Here is a 23,346-nt window from a genome sequence, read left to right as displayed (position 1 = left end):
ATTGATTGAAATAGTCATAATAATTATCATCATCATGTTTATATTTTCAGGTGCAAATTAAAACAAATATATAATCATATTGATATTAGCTTATAAACTGCACTAAATCATAGAAAAATGCTTCATCAAATGAAAATACAAGTCTCAAGTTCTGTAAGAAGAGGTAACATTTCATAATTTGTTAGATCCCAAATAAAAGATAGATTATTTGATTGTTTACTGCTAGTACTCAGAAACAACAGAATATCCAATCCAATCCAATTTTTATTTGTGTTATGAATATTAGCATGATTAAATTTACAGGTAAACTTTATGACAACTACACATAGTCAACAGCAGAACATGTAAATATGACATGTGCTTTAGCTATAAATTTGGTTGTGCTTGTAATATCTGCATAAGATTAGGACTGCACACATTTATAGTCATATTTGATAAATGGGTGCAACAGGTGTTGATGCAAAGAACAACATAAAGACTCACTATAAGGTAAGTAAAGTCTTTAAAATCATCTGTTGACTATTTGTGGAAGTATGACATCAGAATTAGCTGTGCTGCTGCTTTTCCTCTGGTCTTGAGGCTTTGCCCTTGCCACATCCTTCTGTGTATCCTTTGTACACATTTGTCTACAATGGTCTCTCTGCTGATGAAACATAAACCTCCTTCTGCAGGTGGGACTCTGACCTAGGAAATACAAAACAACGTGAGATGGATGGGAGTTGCCAAATGTCTGTGGTGGAATGTGACAAAGTACATTTACTCAAGTACTGTACTTAAGTACAAATTTAAGGTACTTGTACTTTATTTGAGGCTTTTCTTTTCATGCCACTTTCTACTTATTAATACATTAATCTGACAGCTCTAGTTACTAGTTACTTTACAAATTAAGATTTTTGCACACAAAACACATGTAATAACCTACCCAACAATAATTAGTCCTAAAAATACAGCTGAAACTATTAGACCATTAAACACTTACTTGATTGACAGAACTGTTTTGATCGTTTCCAGTTTCTAAAATGTGAGGATTTGAGTACTTTTACTTTTAAATCTAATCTTAAGTACATTTTCCTGATCATACTGACGTGCTTTTACTTAAGTAACATTTTCATTGCAGGAATTTTACTTTCAACAGAGTATTTTTTACTGTGTGGTGTTAGTATTTGACTTAAAACTTTAGTGCTACCTCCTCTGAAGAGTCCATCATGTTTTTTTCTGTCTTTCTCTAACACTCTGTTTTTTTTAATCCTCCATGTCTTGTATCATGTGGACGCGCCGACAGTGTTATTGCCATTACTTAGAATTCCTCACGGGGGAGACAGACACTACGCACTGTAGCTTTAAGTAAAGGATTTGAATACTTCTTCCACCACTGCAAACGATATGTTTGAGAAAAAAGATACACACCTGATTGAACACATGTGGAGCACATTGAGATAGTGCTACTTCATCTGCCACTTCATGTGCTCTGTACTGTAAATGTTAGCTATACTGTAAGGTATCGTCTCTGTCCTGCAGAATGACAGTCATCTTGTTATATATGAGGAATATTAAAATTATCTCATTCAAACCATCTTCCAGCTATTGATATGAAAAATACCACAGAAACAAACAGAAAACTAACTTGAGCATGTGTTCCAGCGTTAAATGGTTACTTGTAAGAAGGGTGCACACATCCTAGATTTGGGAACGTGTATTTTCTTCATGTGCTGGCCACCAGCAGACACATTTACATGTGTTCCTCTGTACATTTCCCTCTCTTGCTGACTAGATGGACATTTAAAGCCTGCCAAAGGCAACATGCAGCAAAACAGATCTGTGGTGGTGTTATTTAAGCAGCACATTTGATCTTAACAAACTTTAATGGAAATTAGTAATCATGTGTTTAAAGGTATATTATGTAGGATTTTCATTTAAAAAAAATCTATTGACCAATACAAAAGTAATCCCTTTTAATGATTACCAGACCCAAACAGAATCTGCCATATTGTTTACAGTTTTCAGTGGTGATCCAGAATTAAAATGGTGGAAAAAGTGGAATTTAAGAGATGTCTTGATATTGTGCGAAAATATTCCGCGAAAAATTCTGTTGAATTCTGCGTCTGCAGATTCTGTGTGGGCCCTCTTCCTGGATTTTCTCTGTTTTTCATATTTTGCTGTGTATGGGATATGTTTGGGTGTCAGCAATGATTCTTTGGGCTGCATGTGGGTGTGCAACCCCCAGCCGATAACAGGTTGTGCATCCTAAGTGTCCTTTAGAGTATGGACGCAGGGGACAATTCCTTCCACTTGAAATAGTTGCTTTTGTCCCCATCCCTTTTTAACTGCAATTTTGTTAAAAAATAGAAAACACAGATTTGTGGCATATGTTTTTAACATGAGCAGAAATCTTGCTGAAACACATATGAACTATTAAAGTCCAGGGGTTATAAATTAATATATATTATGAAAATATTACCAATTAATTCATCATCCTTAAAGAGGTTTCTTTCACAAACAAGACACAAAGGAGGAGGAAGAGTAATGTCTACGTGTGTTGACTCAGCAGGGACATTACCGTAAATGGGAAAAGTTGATCCGCAGGAGAATAAATATCATTTGTATCAGGCGTAGCGGCACAGGCGGCCTTTGTGCCACTACGTGTGGGTTGTTTTTCCTTATGGCTTTTACATTTTCTTTTATGAAACAGCCAGTAAAATAAAGGCTTTTTAAACAATTTTGAATAAAGGTGCGTTGGATTGAATTTTTTTTCTATACTTAGTTTTTGGTGCGCAGTGGGCACAACTGGTGTCCCATGGGCAACTACAGTCTGCACAGCAGCAGTTCATGTGGACCAAACTCTACTTTGTTTTTCCTTGCTTGAACAGTTTTAAAATCTCTACACGCTTATCCCATGGCTCTAACCACAACGTGCACAACAGTGTGGATTTACAGTACTTTGTTCAAATGCTAACACACTGCTGTCACGACTGTTAACCACACATTCAAAACATAGTAGATTTTACTCTGGTACCTATTAAACACTGCTGGTTGCAATTTTAGCTGAAAGCCTAAGCGAAAAGCCCAAGTGAAAGCATGTTTTAGGCTAGTTAGTAAACACATACGGTATTTATATAGAGAAAGCTCGGAAAGCCTTTTTTTTGTATACAAACACAAAATAAGAATTACAAACAGTTATACACTGTACCGTATAAGAGAAACAGGTAAAAGAGCAAAAATAGCAATATGTTCAGGTCACATGTCTGAGGTTACATACACAGCTATTAAAGACAAAATGTAAAAAACACTACCTTTACTATAGTAAAACTGAGTTCTTACTGTTTTTCAAACAGTAATGGAGGTGAAAGTAATGGAGATACCACATTCATTAGTATTTAAAGGTGATGCAGACATGGAGGTGGAGGCTGGGGGTGTGGCCTAGTCCAACGGCCACTTTGCTTGTTTGAAAGCCATGATGTCTCTCTCTCATGGGAGAGCCAAATTCTCTGGGCGGGCAAAGCAGGGAAACGGAAACCTTGCCTCTTATGACCTCATAAAGGGGCAAGATTCCAGATCTGCCCATCTGAATTTTCCTTTTCTCAAAGGCAGAGCAGGATACCCTGGGTTGGGTTTACACCTGTAGCCATTTCTAGCCACTGGCCAGAAGGCAGGCTGGGGGAACTCATTTTAATGTTAAAAAACCTCATAAAGTGACATTTTTTAGGCCATAGGACCTTTAAGAATTGTGTTGCTGTGAATGAGTTTTGCAAGTGACGTGAACCATTTAGTTCAGGTGACTGTTGGTAATGCAGACTGTAGTTTGAGTTTTGCCCGCCGTCGTTTAGCCATAAAAAAACTGCAATTGAATTCCCAACCCCAAAGAGCACCTTCAAAAATCGGACAAAATTTCCTGATGACCCTGGACATTGCAGTCTTGCCAATCTATAATTATATATTTTTAGATGTCAATTTGCATTCAAATTATCTATTTTATAATTCAATAATGAAAACAACAGGTTCTTTCAAAGTTAAGTTAGCATTCAAAGAAATATTAGATTCATCAGACCTAAAAACCAATTTAATTTGAAATCATCTACATCCTTCCATCCATTAAAGATGTTAACACTCACAATGTAGGTTTCACCTCATTACGATGTGACCACTCCCATTTTTTAACAGGTTTTGCTCTATTACTATTGCTCAACAAATGTTACTTGCTTTCTCATCGTTACTTACAATCCCAATATTTCCAGTCGATTTGTCTTAGAGGTTGCAAACATCTTTATCAACTTATGTGTTGCAGCCAGCAGAACCCTATGCGTGTGAAGTTGAAGCCAGCCCTGAAATCTGACACTATTCCCTGGGTTCCAATTACAGAGCAGAGGTCTAATATGCTTGAACCCAGAGAGTGTTCTCATTTAAAACGTAAAACACTAAAAACATTACAGGCCACTCTGTTTACACACTTTATTGAGCATCATGTCCAATATACATTGCATTGACACAAAATGGAACAAAACAACAAAAAACAGAAAAATGGCGTTAGGGTGGATTACCTGGACACACCATTTTCAGAGCGTATTGCTTAATGACATTTCAAACGCACCGAATCTGTGCAAATACAGTGAACACCGGTCAGAGGAGGTCATGGTAGGTTAGAAAATTCTGACTTAAAAAGGTAATGTCAACAGCAGTTATGTGATCAGAAAGTCTACAGAAAACTACTAACTGTACACATCACGTTCACCCAGAATGTACTACCATTGGTATATTTTAACATACCCAACTCCTTCAGACCTGATTGCATGCGCCAAAAGATGGTTAGTTATTTGTCAATGTGAGTCACAGATCAATCATGTATAACATAATTCAGAATAGATGTCATCATGGCTTTACGTTCAGCAACACCGTCAGCAAAAGTGAACAAAAGCCAATGCTTTTACAGACTCCACCCAAACACGACTGTGTATATACTTTCAAAATTAAAATCCTAGACACAGGATTGTGTTCCTTTCCCCATCAGAACACTTATTTATGCTTTACTAAGTGGTATGTTAACTTCAAGTCTCTATCAATAATTACAACCAAAATTCAGTGATTAAGTAAAAGGTGATACATAATATCTAAGTATGCACCAATCAGAATTTAAGATGTTGATAGAATTTAAGAGCATTACTTAATCTACCCACGTCCTTGGAGTCAAAACCTTGAAGTTAATGTGACCTACGCGTCATCCAAGTAAAAACAACTACCCTAGTTCTACCATGGAGCCCCTAAATTTCCCCATTTTAACAGATTAAGAACTCAAACCCCCATAACCCTATGCAAATGTAATTACCTTTTAAATTGAGCTGTTATGCCAATAACCAATACACATGTAGACTAATCACAGTTTAAGCTATTTTCACGACTGCATTTGGTTGTCCATGATTTACAACAGTGTGAAAAGACATTAGACTAAGTGATAATCAATAGATCTTAAATAACCATAAGGGCCACGTGTTAAGGGAAAGACTCAGCAATATTAGAGGTTTAAAGTACAGTACTGATTGCTAATCGAGAACCTTATAAACTTTCATCACGAGAAGTTGGCACAAACCTTCCGTTACCATTAGCTAGGCTTGTGTGAGTCAATAGATCATGAAACAATAACTCTCAAATCACTGAGTAAGCCATTCCATTTACATCGACAGCTAGCAACAATACATAACAGAGCTGTTTGAGGGGATCATGCAGGTTTGAGAGTCATGGTTTTATATCACTTAGACGTACACTAGCATAAGAAGGAAATGCTAGCCGGAGGCTGTTTCTCAGAAAGTACAGACTGTATGAAAACTCTAAAAAGGTTGTCAACCTGTCTCTCTAAACAAAAAGCAGGCTGTGACGATGTGAGGCGAACAAAAGGCAACAGTGATTCAATGACACGTGTTGAAAATAATCACATCTATTGACAGAGATTTGTTGGGCCGACGTTAATCTGGGCGTGAGTATTCAGAAGGGAGGACAAGTGATGACCTAATGGTAACGGGTTTTGTTTTACACAATCTTGACCACTAAATTGCATAAGAAACCTGGTATAAAGTAGAAACTGTTCAGCAGCAGATAAAAAAGCAAGTTAATTTACAGTAGTGACATATTTTACATCATTCATTTTTCAAAATAAATAAAATTAAATATACAATTCCGGGTAGGAAACAGGTTAATTTCGCTGGTATGGTTCTCAAATTGGCTCATTTTGCGGAAAATGACAACCGTTCACAGAAACGTGGTTGAACTTAGCCAATTCCTTTGACTGGCAAAACAAGGGGTGCAAAAGCCTTTTGTTAACATTTTCCCTCCGAAGGCATTTCCTTTAACTGAAAAAAAAAGACCACTGTTATTACGTTTACTTCCAGAACAAGGCTTCACATATGACAATTACTGTAGCTGAAACAATGAATTGACTTACCCTGGAATATACAATTGACTCCTAATCAAAAGCCATCTCTTGACTTTTTCTTACACAGCGAGCTACCTTCCTCTTGAATTCACCATTAGGGTCCTCCCTCCACTCTTTCTGTGGGAGCAACATTGGATTCTTTCAATGACACATCCTCAATTTACTTGAACTGCCATGATAACAAGAATAAAAAGAGGTTTTCTAGTGCAAGGGGGATGGGATAAGTAGTGTAACTCACTGCTGCATCCACATTAGCTGGCGAGTCGCTGTTGGGGTCTGCCAGCATGGAGATAACACTAATCATGATTGTCTCTACCGTGTGGATCGGAAGCCAGCGTTCCTCAGGCTTCTCGTAACCAAACTTATCTTCTCCGGGCTCATGCAGAATTGAGATGCAAACATCGCCGTTCTTTGCAACTGTGGAGAAAGAGTGGATCGTGAATTTTACAGAAGCCAATATGTCTTCTGTACAATTAAACTCAAAGCCTGGACTACTTCACTGCTTGATAAAAAAAACAACCTTTCAGAATCATCTAATAAAGTAGCTTAACAAAAAAAATGTCATTGTCTAAACCAAGTGATGGCAATGGCGATTTGATGTAAACATCAAAGAGAACATGCTGAACATGTTTACCATTTGGGTGCCAGATTTCAGTGATGAACTTCATCTTGGGAGGCCGTAGTGGATAATCATAGGGAAAGGTCAGATATGCTTTGAAAAACCCTCCTTCACTGCAATACAAAGAACAGAGCAGGGACAAATGAAAATTGATCGATTGAATAATTTAAATTAGTAATGTATATATTTCTAACCAAAGAAATCATTGTCCAAATATGTCTTCTTACTTACAAAAGGGTATCTTGTGGACCAATGATCACAACTTCCCATTTATATATATCATCGTCATCTATTAGACCGGCTGAAAAGCCCTCCACGGGGTTCTTGTTGAGCTCTGAAAGAAAAGAAAAAAGACGAGGAATAAAAGGTTGTTCTATTCAATGAACTGGACATCAACATGTCAGGACCAGGACCAGACAGGACCACTCCAGGGTTATTCTTGGCCCAGAATGAGCCTTTTATGAATAATGTACATTACATTATTCTTTAGTTAATACACTCCAGTTAACAAAACTGGAAAATGGTATTTAAATATATAACCCTGAGAGTCAAACAGCCAGTCTCTCCTATCCAAGTTTATATTTTGCTCTTAAACACATTTAGAGAGGAATTTTTATTCTCAATTCTTAGCATTTTGGTGCTAGTGATTTTCTTTTGGGGCTGGCTAAAACCGGAGACGGACAGTGATTTAAGTAGTGGTGGCGACTGATAATTTAATAAGCCAGTTAGTATAATAACTACACACAACTTTTCATTACAGCTCATTTATAAAGGGTGAAAAAAAACTATTTTACAGTAATCCAGGATTTGGTAAATGTCAGAACAATGCTTGGAACCAAAACTCAACAATAAACCTTTACAGGGCAAAGGACAAAAAATGCCTCAGATTTCAATCATGCAGCAATAAAAAGGTTAAAACGTTTTAAACCACAGAGCTGGGTTTCTGAATAGACTTTCCTTTTTTTTTTTTTTTTTTTTTTAAGAGAAGTCCAGAAGAAAAAAATTGTTGCTGCAAAAACTGGTGCAAAGTCATGGCACAGCCATAACGAATCTATGTTAGAGTCACTGACATTGATGAACCACGTATGCAACGTACAATTAAATCTAATGCTACGTTTACACGTGGCCGACTATTTTCATAAACAGACAATTCAACCTCTACGTTTTCAAAAATATATAAGCATTTTTTGTATAATAATGTTTGTAAAATAGGTGCATTGAAATAAATCCTAATATTGATGTTTACTTACATGCTTAAAGCACTCCTCTAATGTAACTTTTGTTACGTTTTTGGTATTATATGAGATGTTTTTAGTGAAGTAATAGAAACCTTACTTTGTGTCTCTCTGTTTAAGAATGTGTAAAAGATCATTTGAATTAATTACAGTTTCACTTTATTCCAATATCATTAAATAAATATACAGTGTGCATAATGTTCACTGAATCAAATTGTGGTTTCCAAATATAGTGATCATTGTTGAAGTGAATCACCAACTTGAAGAACTGCACTGAGTCAACCAGTGTACAGCCAGTGTTTCACAACCCCACACAAAGAAATTGGAATAAATCATAAATGAGTCATAGAAAGGGATATTAGCCTGTCTCCTTTTCTGGATGCAGTGATAAATGCTGTCATTCAGAACCAAGGGAAAACCTGAATCCTGTCCACAGTCATTAATCCATCACCATCACAGTTGGTCTTAACTTTATTAAAGTAGGTAACTTTGGCTACAGTGTACTGTAAAAATACTAAAATAATATCAATTTCTTGATAGGAAGTTCATTGTCTGGGTGTTGGCCTTCCTATATTCCTATAATGTGATAAATCTCAGATAACTTTTCCTAATCTTGAATGCTGCACTACAGTTTTTATAGTCTATTTCACTTCTGGGATTGCTCCGTTGACCAAATCCATTGGATTTCACTCATTTAGGGCAGATTGCCATTGCATTAGGCCTCCTTTGTGTTGGCATTATAACTCTGGTGTATTTATGAGGACTAGGTTAACCTTTTCTCAGATCTCTGCAGGGTAAATCTAGACAGCTAGCTATACTATCTGTCCAATCTGAGTTTTCTGTTGCATGAGTAAAACAACTTTCAAACCTACATGTTCCACCAAAATAAGTTCACTCCTCCGGTGCTTGGCACCGCCCAAGACGATTGTGATTGGTTTACAGAAATGCCAATAAACCAGAGCACGTTTTCCTCCCATCCCCGAATGCTATATGGAGTAGACAGACCCTCCTCCATTGGGTTTTGGAGGAGGGTCTGGCGACGCGAGACTACAGTTTTTATGACCTTATTGGATTGTTGCACTTGAGAAGCAAAAACAAATATTAACTGCCACTTCCTGATGACCATTATATTAAAAATGACACATTTTGTCATGTTTATCAGACCAGTGGTGAAAAGTAAATGGTATAATATATTTTTTAAAAGTTAAGAAAGAATTGTTTTTTTAGCTGAGAGACAGACATTAATTTGCTATCAGGGAGCTGCAGCTGTGCATCATGGCCATTGGTTGTTCAGTGTCGAAGTCCATGTTGGCATTAATAAGAAAAGACACACCACTGCCACCAACAGTAACCATATTGATGGCGATTCTCAAAATGCGAAAACAGGAGAAGTCATCATTGAGAGCTTAAACACTAAGATGCGTATCCTCAATAAAAAGCCGCTAACTACCCAGCGGTACGGTCGGGGTCAGAATTTACATAAGAAACGTTAAGATATTATCGCATAGAGCTAGCTTGCTGACCAGTTTGTAATTTTAAATCAGGGTTCTACTGGTATAGTAGCATATCTGTCTATGAAAGGCTTTGACTATGATAAAGATATTATCAGCAAAGCTCATCAGAGCAGATGAGTCCCAGGATTGCTTATTCCTTTGTTCCGTCAGCTAACTAATGTCGAACTTGCTAGCCCGCTAGCAAGGCTGGCGTTTCGATTAAGTATTGATTCAGATTTAACGTTATTTATTTGAGCCACTTTTTATTGTATATCTATATCTTCTTTTCACCAGAGATTATTTAATCAAAGCAGCTTAGCCACATACTAAACTGCAGTGATAAAGGAATGCATTATGTTGCTTGGTTAGCGTTCTGAGCTTACTCCTATGGCGTAAACATAGCTTTGCGAAGCTAAAAAAAAAAAGGCTAATGTTAGCTGCTAGGTAGGTAGCTAGCCTTTATATCGGCTATATTTGATAACGATATTGTATTCATATTACCTGCCAGTTGTTTTCGAAGAAGTAATGCTGATTGTTCGGTCATGGTATGCGGACGTAAATGAAAATCACGTTGTGTCGACAAATACCTTCCAAAAAATAGAGCTAAAGCTAAAACCGAGGTGAGATCTTGCGCTGCCTGCTGCTGATTTCCCTCTGTGTTTTGACACAAGGTTCAGCTGCTGCCTTTGGCTCTGCGCATGCGTGTGTGCTATAAGTGTGTTTATAATACATCCATGGTTTATGTGCGGCAACGTTTCTCTAGGTATCAACAGGCACTAAACTTGAAACGTTCGTTCCAACCTTCTAGCCAGCTTCCCTGACCTAACGTCACATCATTCCTGATTAGTTTTTGTACAACTATAAGTCAGTTCCCAAAGACAGCAAAAGGATCTTCTGACATATGCTTTGTTGAGGAATCCCAGGCCAGTTTGTGTTTATGATGATGAAACGGATTTACCGAATAATGTAATAATAATAATATCATCATTGTGGAAACACTGGTAGACATGTTTTTTATAGAAAAGCAGTATTGTGATTTCTTTTCTTTTTATTTCTCTGTACATGTTTATCTTTGTCTTTATTTCATGTCTGTTCTGAATTTACTTCGAGTCTGGCAATAAAGTTGATGATGATGATGATGATGATGAATCGGTTGTTATTTACTTGGTGTTTTATTGTGGTTATTGTGATTTGGTTTGTAAAAATGTCTGCCCTTATAGAATAGCTTAGGTTTCTACCTGTCTTATTATGTTAGACATGCAGAGTTAGCATCTTGTTGACTTGATTAGAAGGTTATTGATGCTATTAATGGACAAAGTATTTTTCGCTGATACCTGTTGAAAACAATGTGTAATGAATTTGTGGTATAAAAAAAAGAAATAATGGTCAACCAATATAGCAATGTTAGGTAGCATAATATGATTGAATACTACTGATGATAATAATTTGACCATCGTAAATGTAGGTATATAGCATATTTTTAGATTAAAGTAATCCTAAATTGATTATTATTTCCAGCTGTTTGAAATATTGTTATTTGAATGAATACATTTGTGGGACTCAAGTGGCACATTTCTTTGGCATGACAAACAAAAAAGGTTTAAAACAAAACAAAACATGTATGTACTGTATTTTTCTTTTACAAGGTTGCTTAACAGCTTGTTAAGTATTTAAAATAGGTTGTTGCCCCATATCAATGTTAAATAATAAGCTTAACGTTAATTTACTAAATAGATTTTACTAAAAAATATTGCTGCATCAAAAACACAAGATGCGTTTTAACTATCGGAGATGTGATGGATCAGCGATCGAAGAAGCGAATCAAAACATTTTACTTATCTTATGCAAACGTAAACTTTTACTCTATGCATTTTTGCCTATTGTTTCTAATATAAAAATTAAGTCAATGAAACTAATTTTGTTCGCCAACGCAGCTTTCATTAAGTTTATCATATTTACTAGCGTAATGATAGAAAGCACGAGCTTGTGAAAAGCACCCAAAGGCAGCATTATGCGGAAGGAAGGTTGCTCGGCGCCATATTTAATACATCAAAAGCTAGCTAGCATTGACGTAAGCTGTTTACAATCCCTAACTTTAAAGTTGAGACGGAAAACTAAAGCAAGCCCTCCACTTAATCAAAAATGAATGTTATAGATCATGTACGGGATATGGCTGCCGCCGGCCTTCACTCTAATGTTCGGATATTGAGCAGTTTGTTGCTGACGATGAGTAATAACAACCCGTAAGTAATGCCAGAGCGGGATCCGTCTATTTCCTGAAAAGGTCCTCACCAGATTGTTAGCTATGTTGTATCCCGAAATGAAATCACAAAGCTAACTGGTCAACAAAAACTGACATTAGTAATTGTAATGGTAAAGAAGCTCGGGCTTCTATAGAAGTGACGTTTAAAACAGAAGAGTTTATTGGGGGGAACATAATCTACATTTCTTGCCAAGAAATAGTCATATGAAGAGGAGCAAAGTAGTAGCCTCAAGTATTATGAATGTAACCAAGCAACGAGTATTGGAGGATTTATCACATATTCTTCCCCTTCACAATCTTCACAAAGGTTCACCGTGTGATTGATTTAAAACTAGTGGCAATGAGTTAATGTAACGTTACGTTATGTTTGTTCTGATGTTAGTTAGCCCAGTATTACTTCGTAGAACACAACTGAAGCAAGATGCTTCTACTCTTTATACAATTTCATGGGTTCTTACACAACTGTCCTGTTTTTTTGGTCAATTGACAATTTAATTGTCTTTTGTTGTTATTGTTGTTATGTCGTTGTTATGGTTTTACATTTTCAGAATATTCTTCACCAGTTTTATGTTTTTGTTTACTTATCTATTGTTTTCATTCAGATTCTCTGTTCTGTATTATCTGCCACTGAATTAGATCATTTAAGTCTTTGTGCTATTAGCATTTCAAGAAACACAATACAATATCATGTGAAAAGAGACATGTTTTCTATGTTGTCTTTTCTGATTCTTATAACTTATATTATTTGTATCTTTTTGATTTAAGTGAGCTGCTTTCCCCGACCCAGAAGTACCAGTTGTTGGTTTACCATGCGGATTCCATCTTCCATGATAAGGAGTATCGTAATGCAGCCTGCAAATACAGTATGGCATTACAACAGAAGAAGGTGCTCAGCAAAACATCTAAAGTCCGTACTTCTACTGGTGGCGCTGCATCTAACATACAGGCCCAGGTATGTAAGATAAGACAAATCATTTTTGATTGACTCCGTAACACAACTCTGTGTCTCCATCCAGATTTCCTACTGACTGCAAGATGTCACAACAATGCATTTATTAGGGGTCCAAGCCCGAGGGGGTGGGAACCACGGTAGCAAGGCTGTGGAACACCATTGTTTTTCTAAGGATTATTCTTCTTCTTCTCCACGTAAAACTCCCACTGCAGCCTAAACCATGCATGGTGGTAGTGTGCCATTTGCAGGACTTGTCCAAAACTACACAAGGACAACAATTGACCCACTTCCACAATTAGGTGGCACTATACCGTACATTGGACATTTAAAAAAAACATATCACAATTAATTAAAAAACAACTTTTTCGAATTCCTCCTCGACCGTGTGATAGATCTTCACAAAACGTTTAGCATTTCCAGACCAACCTGCCAAAATGTTCATAAAAGAATTTTTATAGATACAAAATTATGCATAATATGCATAAACAAATTTGTGTAGCAAACTATGAAAACACCAACTTTACCATACCTAAATGCTGTTGAAGCCAAACTTTAGATTTTTCTTTGATATGTCCCTCTGAGTCACATTTTTTTTTCTTCAAAAAGTTTATATCTTATGAACGGCTCATCTGATTTTTACAATATTTGATGGGTACCATCTAGGGCCTCTGGCTTGGACCCCTAACTAGTAGAATCTTCCGTCTTTTGGAGCTAAAAGCTAACAATCGCCCTGTTCTGCTGATGTCCTTGATAGCCCTACAGAAGGTTTTGGATCCAGCCTAGAAGGCCAGAGTTTTTCGGGGTCATTGTGCGATTAATCCATACTGTTACATGCAAGATTGATACACTGTATGTCAAAAATGTAACTAATTTGTTCTCGGTTCTTCGGTTTTAGACATGCTTGTGTGTGTGGGATATTAAAATATATATATATATACAAACATCTCGCGGATATGTGTATTTATATATACATATCCGTGAGATTCATGTTCCGTTTTATTTAATTATTTAATTGTCTTTCTGGTCCTACAACCTTTTTAACATTCAAGTGACCTCAGTGCTGCACAAATATTGTATTCTAATAGCCCAGTTTTTCCTGAAAAGAAATGATGTTCATAGATTGACTATGGACAACAGGGTTGATGTTTCCCAAGCTTTTACAGAAAAGGAAATCAGACTGACCAGAGGTGGTAGAAAATCCTTTAGGGCTCTGGGATATTTGCAACAGCATTGTACCACCGACCTTGCGGCTCACACCTCTCGGTATTTCCTGACGTTTTGCCTCCCCACGTTACACTTTGGGTTCCGCTTTTGCGCACTCCACCGGTTCGCTGATGTCGACTCGCGTCGGGATGACTGCCGCTATGAGGCTTGGACCCTGTAAATAACTGCTTGCAGTTCTAGTTTTCATTTGATGTTTCCATAATAGGATCATACAGTACTGTGCATTTTGGGGGTCAAATGTCCATACCACTGACATGATCAGTTGGCATGGATGGTAATAGGAAATGTACTATTTCATATAATGTTGTCTTACAGAGTTTGCCGTCAGAAATTGAGGTAAAGTACAAGATTGCTGAATGCTACACCATTTTGAAACTGGATAAAGATGCCATTGCAGTGCTCGATGGGATCCCGTCCCGACAGAGGACTCCAAAGGTAAGCTGCTACTCTCATAGTTATTGTAATAAACGTATTTCTTAAGGCTTTCATGTGCCTTTTTTTATAATAAATACATCATATCTTTTAACTCTAGGGCTGCAACAAATGATTAATTTCCTTGTTGATTATTTTCTCAATTAACCAATTAGTTGTTTGGTCTGTAAAATGTCTGTCATAGGTTGAAAACTAATCAATTAATTGATTAATCTTTGCAGCTCCAGTGTGCACACATGGGACAAAAATGAAAGTTGGGGGGGGGAAAGGGCAGGCAGAGTAATAATGAAAACATGTCTTTATCTCAGTGAGACCTCTGCCTGCATTGTGTACACACAACTTTGGCTGCATAACACTTTCAGAATAACAAAGAAACGGAAACGCACAAACAACTAATGAAGGAATAAACCTATAGATTTGGAAGTCATAAAGGAGTAATCATTTATCATCCACAGATACAGTTAACCCTAAGGATCCACGGTGCCACATGTGTGTTCAACATATACTTATAAAATCATTCCATCAATTATCAGACTTTTTTAAAAGCTTAGTATTTCATGCAAAAAGGTAGGCTATGTAAAAAGGTTTTAGGCAGCCCTAAATGTAATTGTAGGCCTAGTTTAATATGCAACTTAGTTGTAAACAATACGTGTACCCTGCTCCATCTGTCTTTAAGTTAAGGGGTCCTTGACTTAAAAAACATTGAACACCCTTAGGTCAGTCAATTAGCTTTTATGGAGAATTAGGATAAAATGGATGGTCTTGTTCTTTCTTTCCTCAGATCAATATGATGCTTGCGAACTTGTACAGGAAAGCTGGTCAGGAGCGCTCTGCAGTGACGAGCTACAAAGAGGTCCTCCGACATTGTCCCCTCGCCCTGGATGCAATCATTGGTACGCATGGTCCAAGACAGACACCTGCTGACACACTTTTATGCTCTTTACACATACGGCCTCTTATATGTGCGCCCACACAATATATCAACTAAATATTGTTTTTGCAATCTCACGATGTATAATATCAGTATTGATAATGTCCTGAAATGAATGCCATATTCCGTTTAATTTGTGGGGAAATGCGCCGGTGGCTGTGTGTTGTGATAAATTTAGAGCCCATTCATGTCATAGGTCAGTTGCCTTGTCACACATGCACACTTTGACAAGTGTGAGTGAAGAGGAGAAGCTAGTGTGTGTGTGGAGTGAACGGAAAGAAGAGACAAAAACATTTCTTAAATGCTGCTGCTTAATATGTGCAACATAAATATTTATGCTGTCTTCAAACTCCTTTTTTTACCCGTATTTTTATGTAAAAAAAAACAATTTTTAGCATTTGTATTTAAAAGTTTTAGTTTTTAGTGATATTCTATTCTATTTTGATATTTTTCCATAAGTTTTGTGTTTTTTCATACGTTAAAGAATATCAAAATGAATATCGAGATTGCAATAGTCATGCTTAATACTAGCCAGAGAAGCCAGACTGTTGGGTCTGGGAACTCACCATAGGCAGGGCTCAATCCGAGGGGCGGGATAAACTGTTGTCTTTCAAATTCCCTCTGCACGCTACAGCGCTCCAACCAACCAGAGCTACGCTGGTTGATAGATTCAACTTTTGAAACTCCAAACTCCACTTTGAGCAAAACTCCAAACACATCTTTCCTTTTTTAAGAATGACTTCAGACCTTAACTCCAAGTCTTCCAGAGTCGTTGCCAAAGCCGATTCGAAAGACAATCTTCTTTGTTTTCTAGTAGCAGGGAATTCACGCGGAACCGTTGCACCGACTCTATACACGATGTGATTGGCCTGACCAGAATTAGTTTTTTTCAGCTCGCAATCTAACAGAGAGTTGCTAGACTGACAGTAGCTGCAAATTAAATTCGCTGCCGCTAGGGTGCGCCTAGATTTCTAGGCTAGCTCAGTATCGCAATATTCATGCTCAGTATCACAATATACAGGGTTTCTGCGGGTCTTACAAAGTCTAAAGTTTTAAAAATAAAAATTGTATGCCTTAAAAAGTCTATAATTTGCTGAAGTATTGTGTTCTAGGTGTTGCAGATGGGCTGATCTGGAATCTTGACCCTTTATGAGGTCATAAGTAGCAAGGTTACTTCCCCTTTTCCTGCCCAGAGAATTTGGAGAGAGAGAGAGAGAGAGAGAGAGAGAGAGAGAGAGAGAGAGAGAGAGAGAGAGAGAGAGAGAGAGAGAGAGAGAGAGAGAGAGAGGGGGAGAGAGAGGGGGAGAGAGAGAGGGAGAGAGAGAGGGAGAGAGAGAGGGAGAGAGAGAGAGAGAGAGAGAGAGAGAGAGAGAGAGAGAGAGAGAGAGAGAGAGAGAGAGGCCACCCCTCCACCTGGCACGTATTAGGGGACCACTAAGGTCTATATAAAAGCATCCAAAGAGCACCATGTCATGGTACCTTTCATTTTCCTACCTCCATGCAATTCTACCTCTAATGCTCTTTAATGAGACCACCATGCAACTTGTATTGCAGCACATCCGCTTTTGTGTTGTTGGCGCAAGTCTCTTTCTGAATGTACCACAGACATAAAACAGATTTCATTCTTCAGCTATGTTGAAGTGCAGGTTAGCATTCATATCGCATCACATAATCGTCTTAAAAAGGTCTTAAAAGTCAAGTTTGACTTGGTGCAACTCTGAATACACCACTTTGTCAATATCGTGCAACCCTAGCACACACACATGCCGACCATATCTCTGTTTGGACTTAGTGAATCACGTGCTCCAATGTACTGTGTAGGGCTTAGAGACAGACCTATTTGTGAAAAGCGCTCCGAACTTTGCTTTTTTTCCTCTCTAGGTCTTCTCTCTTTATCAGTCAAAGGAGCTGAAGTGGCGTCCATGACAATGGATGTGATCCAGAGCCTCCCCAACCTGGACTGGCTCTCTGTTTGGATCAAAGCGTATGCCTTCATACACGCCGGGGACAATCAAAGAGCCATCAACACTATTTGGTAAGCAGAGCAGTAATTGTTTGACACAAAGTATGACTGTCCTCCAGTTTATTTGACGTGTCTCCGTCCCTCCCTCATCTTGTCTCAGCTCTCTTGAAAAGAAGTCTCTTTTGCGGGACAACGTGGACCTCCTGGTGAGCCTGGCGGATGTCTACTTTAGGGCAGGTGACACCAAGAACGCCATCCTGAAATTTGAACAAGCCCAGATGCTGGACCCGTACCTGATCAAAGGTGTGCTATAGGAAGCTTTTTTTTATTCATTTATCGATGGACCGAGCATTTGCCCCAAATGTTTAAAATATGTTTCTCAGTTATCTTCTCAATCATTATCTGCCAGGATGCATACACCAGCTTCACACTAAACCTAAACACTTGATATTTGTGACAAAGTATGGCCAAATGCAGCACACTACGAGTACCCAGATGCTGAACTCAAAACGAATTAAACGCCACGGAGCGGAAGCTACAGGAACACCAACCTATTTTTCAAATGGCGGGCGATGAAGCTGCAGCGGTTGCAATTGAAGCAGTGAACACCAAACTACAGAAATGTGATGTTTAGTTGTGTGTTTTTCCAATAAGTGCTCTTATACTGTAATCGGTTCAGAAAACAAGCCGGAAGGGTTGCTTGATTATGGATAAAATTCTAATCATGTTTATTTTGGTTAATATTGAGATCACAATTCTTTAACACAATTACTCAATGACTTTTGGAACAATGTTGTAGTCATTGAATTCAAAAAAACCTGTGAAACAGTTCCCGACAGTTAAAAAAAACACATACTTAATTGGAAATTTCCTTCATACTTTTTTCCTGTTTGAACACAAAAAAAGACAAAATAGGAGTTTACTTGCAAAACCTAATGTACAAAACAGTTTTTCTCGATTATTCTCTTTCGGGAGCGTTGGGAGGCAAAATAGTAATCTCGATCAAAATGCAATTACTTGCACAGTCCTACAAGCATGATATATATATTTTGGCGGTGGCGGTAGTGCTCCGTCGGACTGCAAAAGAGAAGAGACGTTTCCGGGCGGTGATTAACGGTTGTGTGCAATTTGAGAGAACACTATCCTATCTAAATGTACTCACTACACAAAGAAGTACATACTGTTAACAGTGTACTACATGCAAGTAGAGCCCGACTGATAAAGGAGTTTTAAGGCTGATACGATAGAAATATTTGGTTATTTTAATAAGCCGACATTCGAGACCAATGGAACACACAGGACTTTTTTTTGCTCTCCGGATAATGTCCGCTCTGTTTTTTGCCCTGGCAGGGATGGATGTTTATGGCTACCTGATGGCTCGCGAGGGACACCTGGAGGATGTTGAAGTCCTGGGGGGGCGACTGTTTAATATCTCAGACCAGCATGCAGAACCCTGGGTCATCTCTGGGTGAGTGTCTGCAATATCAAACAGCACTGTTATAGGTTTTTCAATCAGCACTGCTCCCTGTCGACCACATGGATCACACACACACACACACACACACACACACACACACACACACACACACACACACACATTCTCTTTACTTCTATTTATTTGTCTGTTTATCTGGAGAGTGTCCTTTTTTGCACTTCCCCTCGCTACTGTAACATTGTGAATTTTCCTTTTGTGGGGATTAATGAAGGATTTCGACTCTTTGTAATCTTTTGAATCTGTTTCTGTTGTTCAGTTGTCACAGCTTTTATAGCAAGCGTTACTCCAGAGCCCTGTACCTGGGAGCGAAGGCCATCCAGCTGAACAGCAACAGTGTCCAGGCTCTCCTCCTGAAGGGGGCAGCCCTGCGGAACATGGGTCGTGTTCAAGAAGCCATCATCCACTTCAGGGAGGCCATGCGCTTGGCTCCCTGCAGACTCGACTGCTATGAAGGTTTGTATTGTCTAATGCCTTCATTTAGGGCTGTGTATCACTGGTTTCCCGACTTGACTCCGATTCACGTCCCGTTTAGATTACATTTGATTTGGGATATTTCAGTTGCAAAACCAATATAGCTTGGATTTGAAAGAGATTCTACAATAAAGGTTCCCTCTAGCCTTCTGCATTATTAAAAGTGTCAATGTTTACATTAAGAGTTGACCCCAAAGCAATTAGATTAATGTACTTTTTATTTGACATGGACACATAAAAAAGGACAAGGACCCCTAAAATGGCCATGTCCGTTTTCTCTCACCAAAATAAAAGCCTAACTTCAAAGGGTTATTAAACCACCTTCCAAACAAGCTAGCATTACATGGTTGGTACCAATGGATTCCCTAGGTCTTCTAGTTGCATACCATGCAGAGATATGGATTTCCTGAATCAATATATTTCTTTTAGTGTCACATTGTCGGACCTTCCTCCACAGCGCTGTGGAGGAGGGTCTGGCTGGTCCACACCGCATTCTGGGATGGGAGAAAAATGTACTCTTGTTTATTGGTATTTCTTTAAACCAATCGCAGTCATTTTGGGCAGCGCTAACCACCGTACGGAGACCGGGCGCCTCCGCAAAATAGCTTTGGGAAGGAACTGGTTTTGGTGGAACATGTGTACGTTCAGAAGTAGTTTTAGTCGTGCAACAGAAAACTTAGATTGGACAGTAGTCTAGCTAGCTGTCTGGATTTACCCTGCAGAGATCTGAGGAGCAGGTAACCATAGTCTTCAGAAATCTATTGGAGTTTAAAATTACAACAGAAAGAAAGCAGAAGGTAACGTATATCTTGCCAAAAAGAGTGATATCGGCAACAGAGCAATCCCGGAAGTGGAACGTCATGGATATAAACACATTTTTTATATCCAGCCTTGTTAACTAATAGTAACTGTACCTTTTACAGGTCTGATTGACTGTTACCTGGCGTCCAATGGGATTCGAGAGGCTATGGGGATGGCCAATAACATCTATAAGACTCTAGGGGCCAATGCACAAACTCTGACCATCCTTGCCACGGTGTGCCTGGAGGACCCGGTGACTCAGGAGAAAGCCAAAACCCTGCTGGACAAAGCTCTGGCCCAGAGACCCGACTACACCAAGGCTGTGGTCAAGAAGGCTGAACTGCTCAGTACGTACCATGGTTTTACTGTAGAAAAGGTTTTTTCACCAATGAACTTGACAGCTCAAGTAGTGACATTCCAAGAAATTAAACTGCATTCAGTCATATAAATAAAATGACTGTGTCCTGTTTTGTTTTTGGTTAAGGTCGGGAACAGAAACACGAAGAAGGGATCGCTCTCCTCCGCAACGCCCTGGCCAATCAGAGTGATTGTGTCCTGCACAGAATGCTGGGAGATTTCCTGGTGGCTGTCAACGATTACCAAGAAGCCATGGATCAGTACAGCATAGCGCTAAGGTAACCGGGAATTGCTCTATAGTTCCAATCAGTTCCAGTAATAATAAGACAATAAGTTGCTGTTTGGCATGGAACGGTTTAAGTCAAACATCCGAACCGTCCGGTTCTGTAGTCACGTTCCGTAGGGCGGGTTTGGTTCGGCTCATTTTAGCCTCAAAGATTTAACAAAGCGTGGCTTTGAATATGATGACACAGGAACTCCTCCTTCCTGCAGCGTTTAAAAGCCTCTCCATTAGGGCTAGGCAGTATATACATTTTATGTTCTTATCGTGATACAAGATTATATTGTAATATGGTATAAGTGTTCTTTTCCTGTTTTTAAAGGCTGCATTACAGTACAGTGATGTCATTTTTTTGACTAGTCTAGCTGTTTTATTATTTGCCTTTACCCACTTAGTCATTATCATCCACATTACTGATGAGTATTTGGCAAAAAATCTCATTGTGAAAATATTTTGTGAAAGTACCAATCGTCAACCCTACAGTATCGATATTTTGTAGTGTTTCGTCCAAATTATTGTGAAATTTGATTTACTCCATATCGCCAAGTCTACTCTTCACGCAGATCCAAGCACTACGATCCCATCCGCAGTTACCGCATTGGGCGAGTTCATGGCGAAAGATATGCAGTCTTGGAGAATTTCAGCGTATGATTAAAGGAATGTTACTATAATCTATAATCTCTGGCGACATTTCAGCAACACAGTAAATCTCGAGCTGTATTGTTTTTGCAGAGGAGCACGAAAATGAACAGAGCAGTGTTGTTTTGAAAACGGTGTTCAGTGTGTGTTTGGATTATGTTGCACTTTATCCGTTTTTATTTTAATAACACAGTGGCACTTTCCCTTTAGATAAATCCAGCCATATTCCTTTCATAGTATTTTAAAGACTGCACATCATGCAGTTCACTTTAGGTGAAAAAAACTGTTTCCATTAAGAACCGACATGTTATACTACAGTTGTTTTGAAAAGAGTGCTGGTTTAAGCTTCACTTTATTGTATTGCGTTAGTCTATAATGAGGCTCTAATTCCACCATCTGTATCAAACCGTACCAAACTGAACCAAAAACCGTGACCCCAAACCGAACCCTGAATTGTGTGAACCGTTCCACCCCTAGTTGCTATGAAAGTATATTTGTAGCTACTTTTTTTCCTTATTGTCAGTTTGTGCGTTTACATTTTTGCTCTTCCAAGCCTGGATCCCAATGACCAGAAGTCTTTAGAAGGCATGCAAAAGATGGAGAAGGAGGAGAGCCCCACAGATGCCACGGTGGAGCTGGACGGTGACGACATGGAGGGCAGCGGGGAGGATGGAGACCTGGAGGGCAGTGACAGTGAAGCAGCACAGTGGGCGGATCAGGAACAGTGGTTTGGGATGCAGTGACCCCGGCGACTGAAGGACGCGCGGTCACTTCTAACGCACTACAGCCTGCGGGAAGCCTTCAGCCATCGGTCGTCAAACAAGACGGGGTGGCCTCCGATGCTACTTCCCCAACATTCTGACAACCTTATCAACCACTTCACCGTGGAGCTAAGTGAGCCCTGTTTGCTCGTCTATACAGCTGTCCTACACACTCTTGGAGGACCAGCCAACACTCAACCACAAAGACAATCACAATGTTGTGTTCAACATCTTGTTTGCTCAATATTTGTGAAAATTACAGTGTATATCCCTGACTCGACTTTGTCATTTTCCCCATTAATTCTTTGTTTCATCTTTGCTGGTTACCTGAATATATGCACCACTGTACCAGGTAGAGCAAAGTACAACTTTAAGGTAAATATATTCACCACAAAGTGAGTGTCAGTGTGTTTTTAAAATAAATCTTTTTTGGGGTTGAGTTGTTAAGTATACTGGAATGAATTGTAGACAGTAGCAAATGTCAGAATCAGATAGTGTGATTGGTGATTTTGTTGAGGCCGAAAGTGTCCGGAGTTGTCCTTCACGTGTAACCGGAGGGACTGACGCGTGTTTGCCGCAGAGAAGAAGTTGCAGATCACAATGAAGATTGCGAATTTGCCAAAACTTTGTCTCTGACAGGCAAACAGGGTCTGTTGAAAAGTGAATATGTCCCATATTTCCGCTGCTCTTTAAAATATATTAATTTGAATTTGTCACGAGAATGTCATGTAATGTACATGCTTGTTATTTTTGGTGTGTTGTCTGTTGAGCCTGCCTTTGTGTCAAAATTAACCCTACGATTGACTCAAGTGTTACTTAACCATTTCGAGATAAATGTTTATAGTATTTTGTACATATTTTTTAAAGTGTATAATAAAATTATTAAACACTCTCACTTGACATGGAGTAGTCCAGTTTCTTTTATAAAGTGGTTGATAGCACATTACCCTAAATATTTAATGAAACCAGGACGAACAGTGAGTTAACTCTTCATGTATGACAGTTTTATTTA

General features: G+C 38.6%; 2 protein-coding genes across 3 annotated transcripts; one reads left to right on the top strand and one right to left on the bottom strand.

Annotated features, from left to right (window-relative positions):
* Positions 1 to 4,431: 4,431 nt before the first annotated feature.
* LOC117944295 (ubiquitin-conjugating enzyme E2 G1-like) lies at positions 4,432 to 10,529 on the bottom strand. The gene is made up of 6 exons (XM_034870940.1): positions 10,267 to 10,529; positions 7,269 to 7,371; positions 7,053 to 7,150; positions 6,657 to 6,835; positions 6,428 to 6,535; positions 4,432 to 6,335 (listed from the first exon to the last, which is right to left on the bottom strand). Exons 1-5 carry the CDS (start codon positions 10,307 to 10,309, stop codon positions 6,449 to 6,451), a joined length of 510 nt encoding a protein of 169 aa, XP_034726831.1. The 5' UTR covers positions 10,310 to 10,529; the 3' UTR covers positions 4,432 to 6,335; positions 6,428 to 6,448.
* Positions 10,530 to 11,773: 1,244 nt separating this feature from the next.
* Positions 11,774 to 23,122, top strand: anapc7 (anaphase promoting complex subunit 7). Of its 2 annotated transcripts, none has more exons than XM_034872382.1 (11): positions 11,774 to 12,008; positions 12,794 to 12,980; positions 14,520 to 14,639; positions 15,418 to 15,529; positions 17,449 to 17,602; positions 17,691 to 17,833; positions 18,881 to 18,998; positions 19,282 to 19,478; positions 20,420 to 20,644; positions 20,782 to 20,932; positions 22,127 to 23,122. In XM_034872382.1, exons 1-11 carry the CDS (start codon positions 11,908 to 11,910, stop codon positions 22,314 to 22,316), a joined length of 1,698 nt encoding a protein of 565 aa, XP_034728273.1. In that variant the 5' UTR covers positions 11,774 to 11,907; the 3' UTR covers positions 22,317 to 23,122. The 2 variants fall into 2 exon arrangements, with proteins under 2 accessions (XP_034728273.1, XP_034728274.1); XM_034872383.1 differs by lacking the exon at positions 22,127 to 23,122 and adding an exon at positions 21,563 to 21,573 and having other exon boundaries at positions 20,782 to 20,963.
* The last annotated feature ends 224 nt before the right edge of the window (positions 23,123 to 23,346 follow it).

This window comes from Etheostoma cragini, chromosome 5 (assembly GCF_013103735.1).
Source record: "Etheostoma cragini isolate CJK2018 chromosome 5, CSU_Ecrag_1.0, whole genome shotgun sequence".
Classification (NCBI taxonomy): domain Eukaryota; kingdom Metazoa; phylum Chordata; class Actinopteri; order Perciformes; family Percidae; genus Etheostoma; species Etheostoma cragini.
This window is presented reverse-complemented; position numbering and strand designations above follow the sequence as displayed.

What these genes read in the sequence shown, in the direction of transcription:
- LOC117944295 (XM_034870940.1), bottom strand. Translation starts at nt 10,309, where the DNA reads ATGACCGAACAATCAGCATTACTTCTTCGAAAACAACTGGCAG. An exon ending in GGTCCACAAGATACCCTTTT is followed by an intron (nt 7,151 to 7,268) that starts GTAAGTAAGAAG and finishes TTTGTATTGCAG; the next exon opens with TGAAGGAGGGTTTTTCAAAG. An exon ending in CAGCTAATGTGGATGCAGCA is followed by an intron (nt 6,536 to 6,656) that starts GTGAGTTACACT and finishes TTGCTCCCACAG; the next exon opens with AAAGAGTGGAGGGAGGACCC.
- anapc7 (XM_034872382.1), top strand. Translation starts at nt 11,908, where the DNA reads ATGAATGTTATAGATCATGTACGGGATATGGCTGCCGCCGGCCTTCAC. An exon ending in CGCCCTGGATGCAATCATTG is followed by an intron (nt 15,530 to 17,448) that starts GTACGCATGGTC and finishes TTTCCTCTCTAG; the next exon opens with GTCTTCTCTCTTTATCAGTC. An exon ending in CAGACTCGACTGCTATGAAG is followed by an intron (nt 19,479 to 20,419) that starts GTTTGTATTGTC and finishes TACCTTTTACAG; the next exon opens with GTCTGATTGACTGTTACCTG.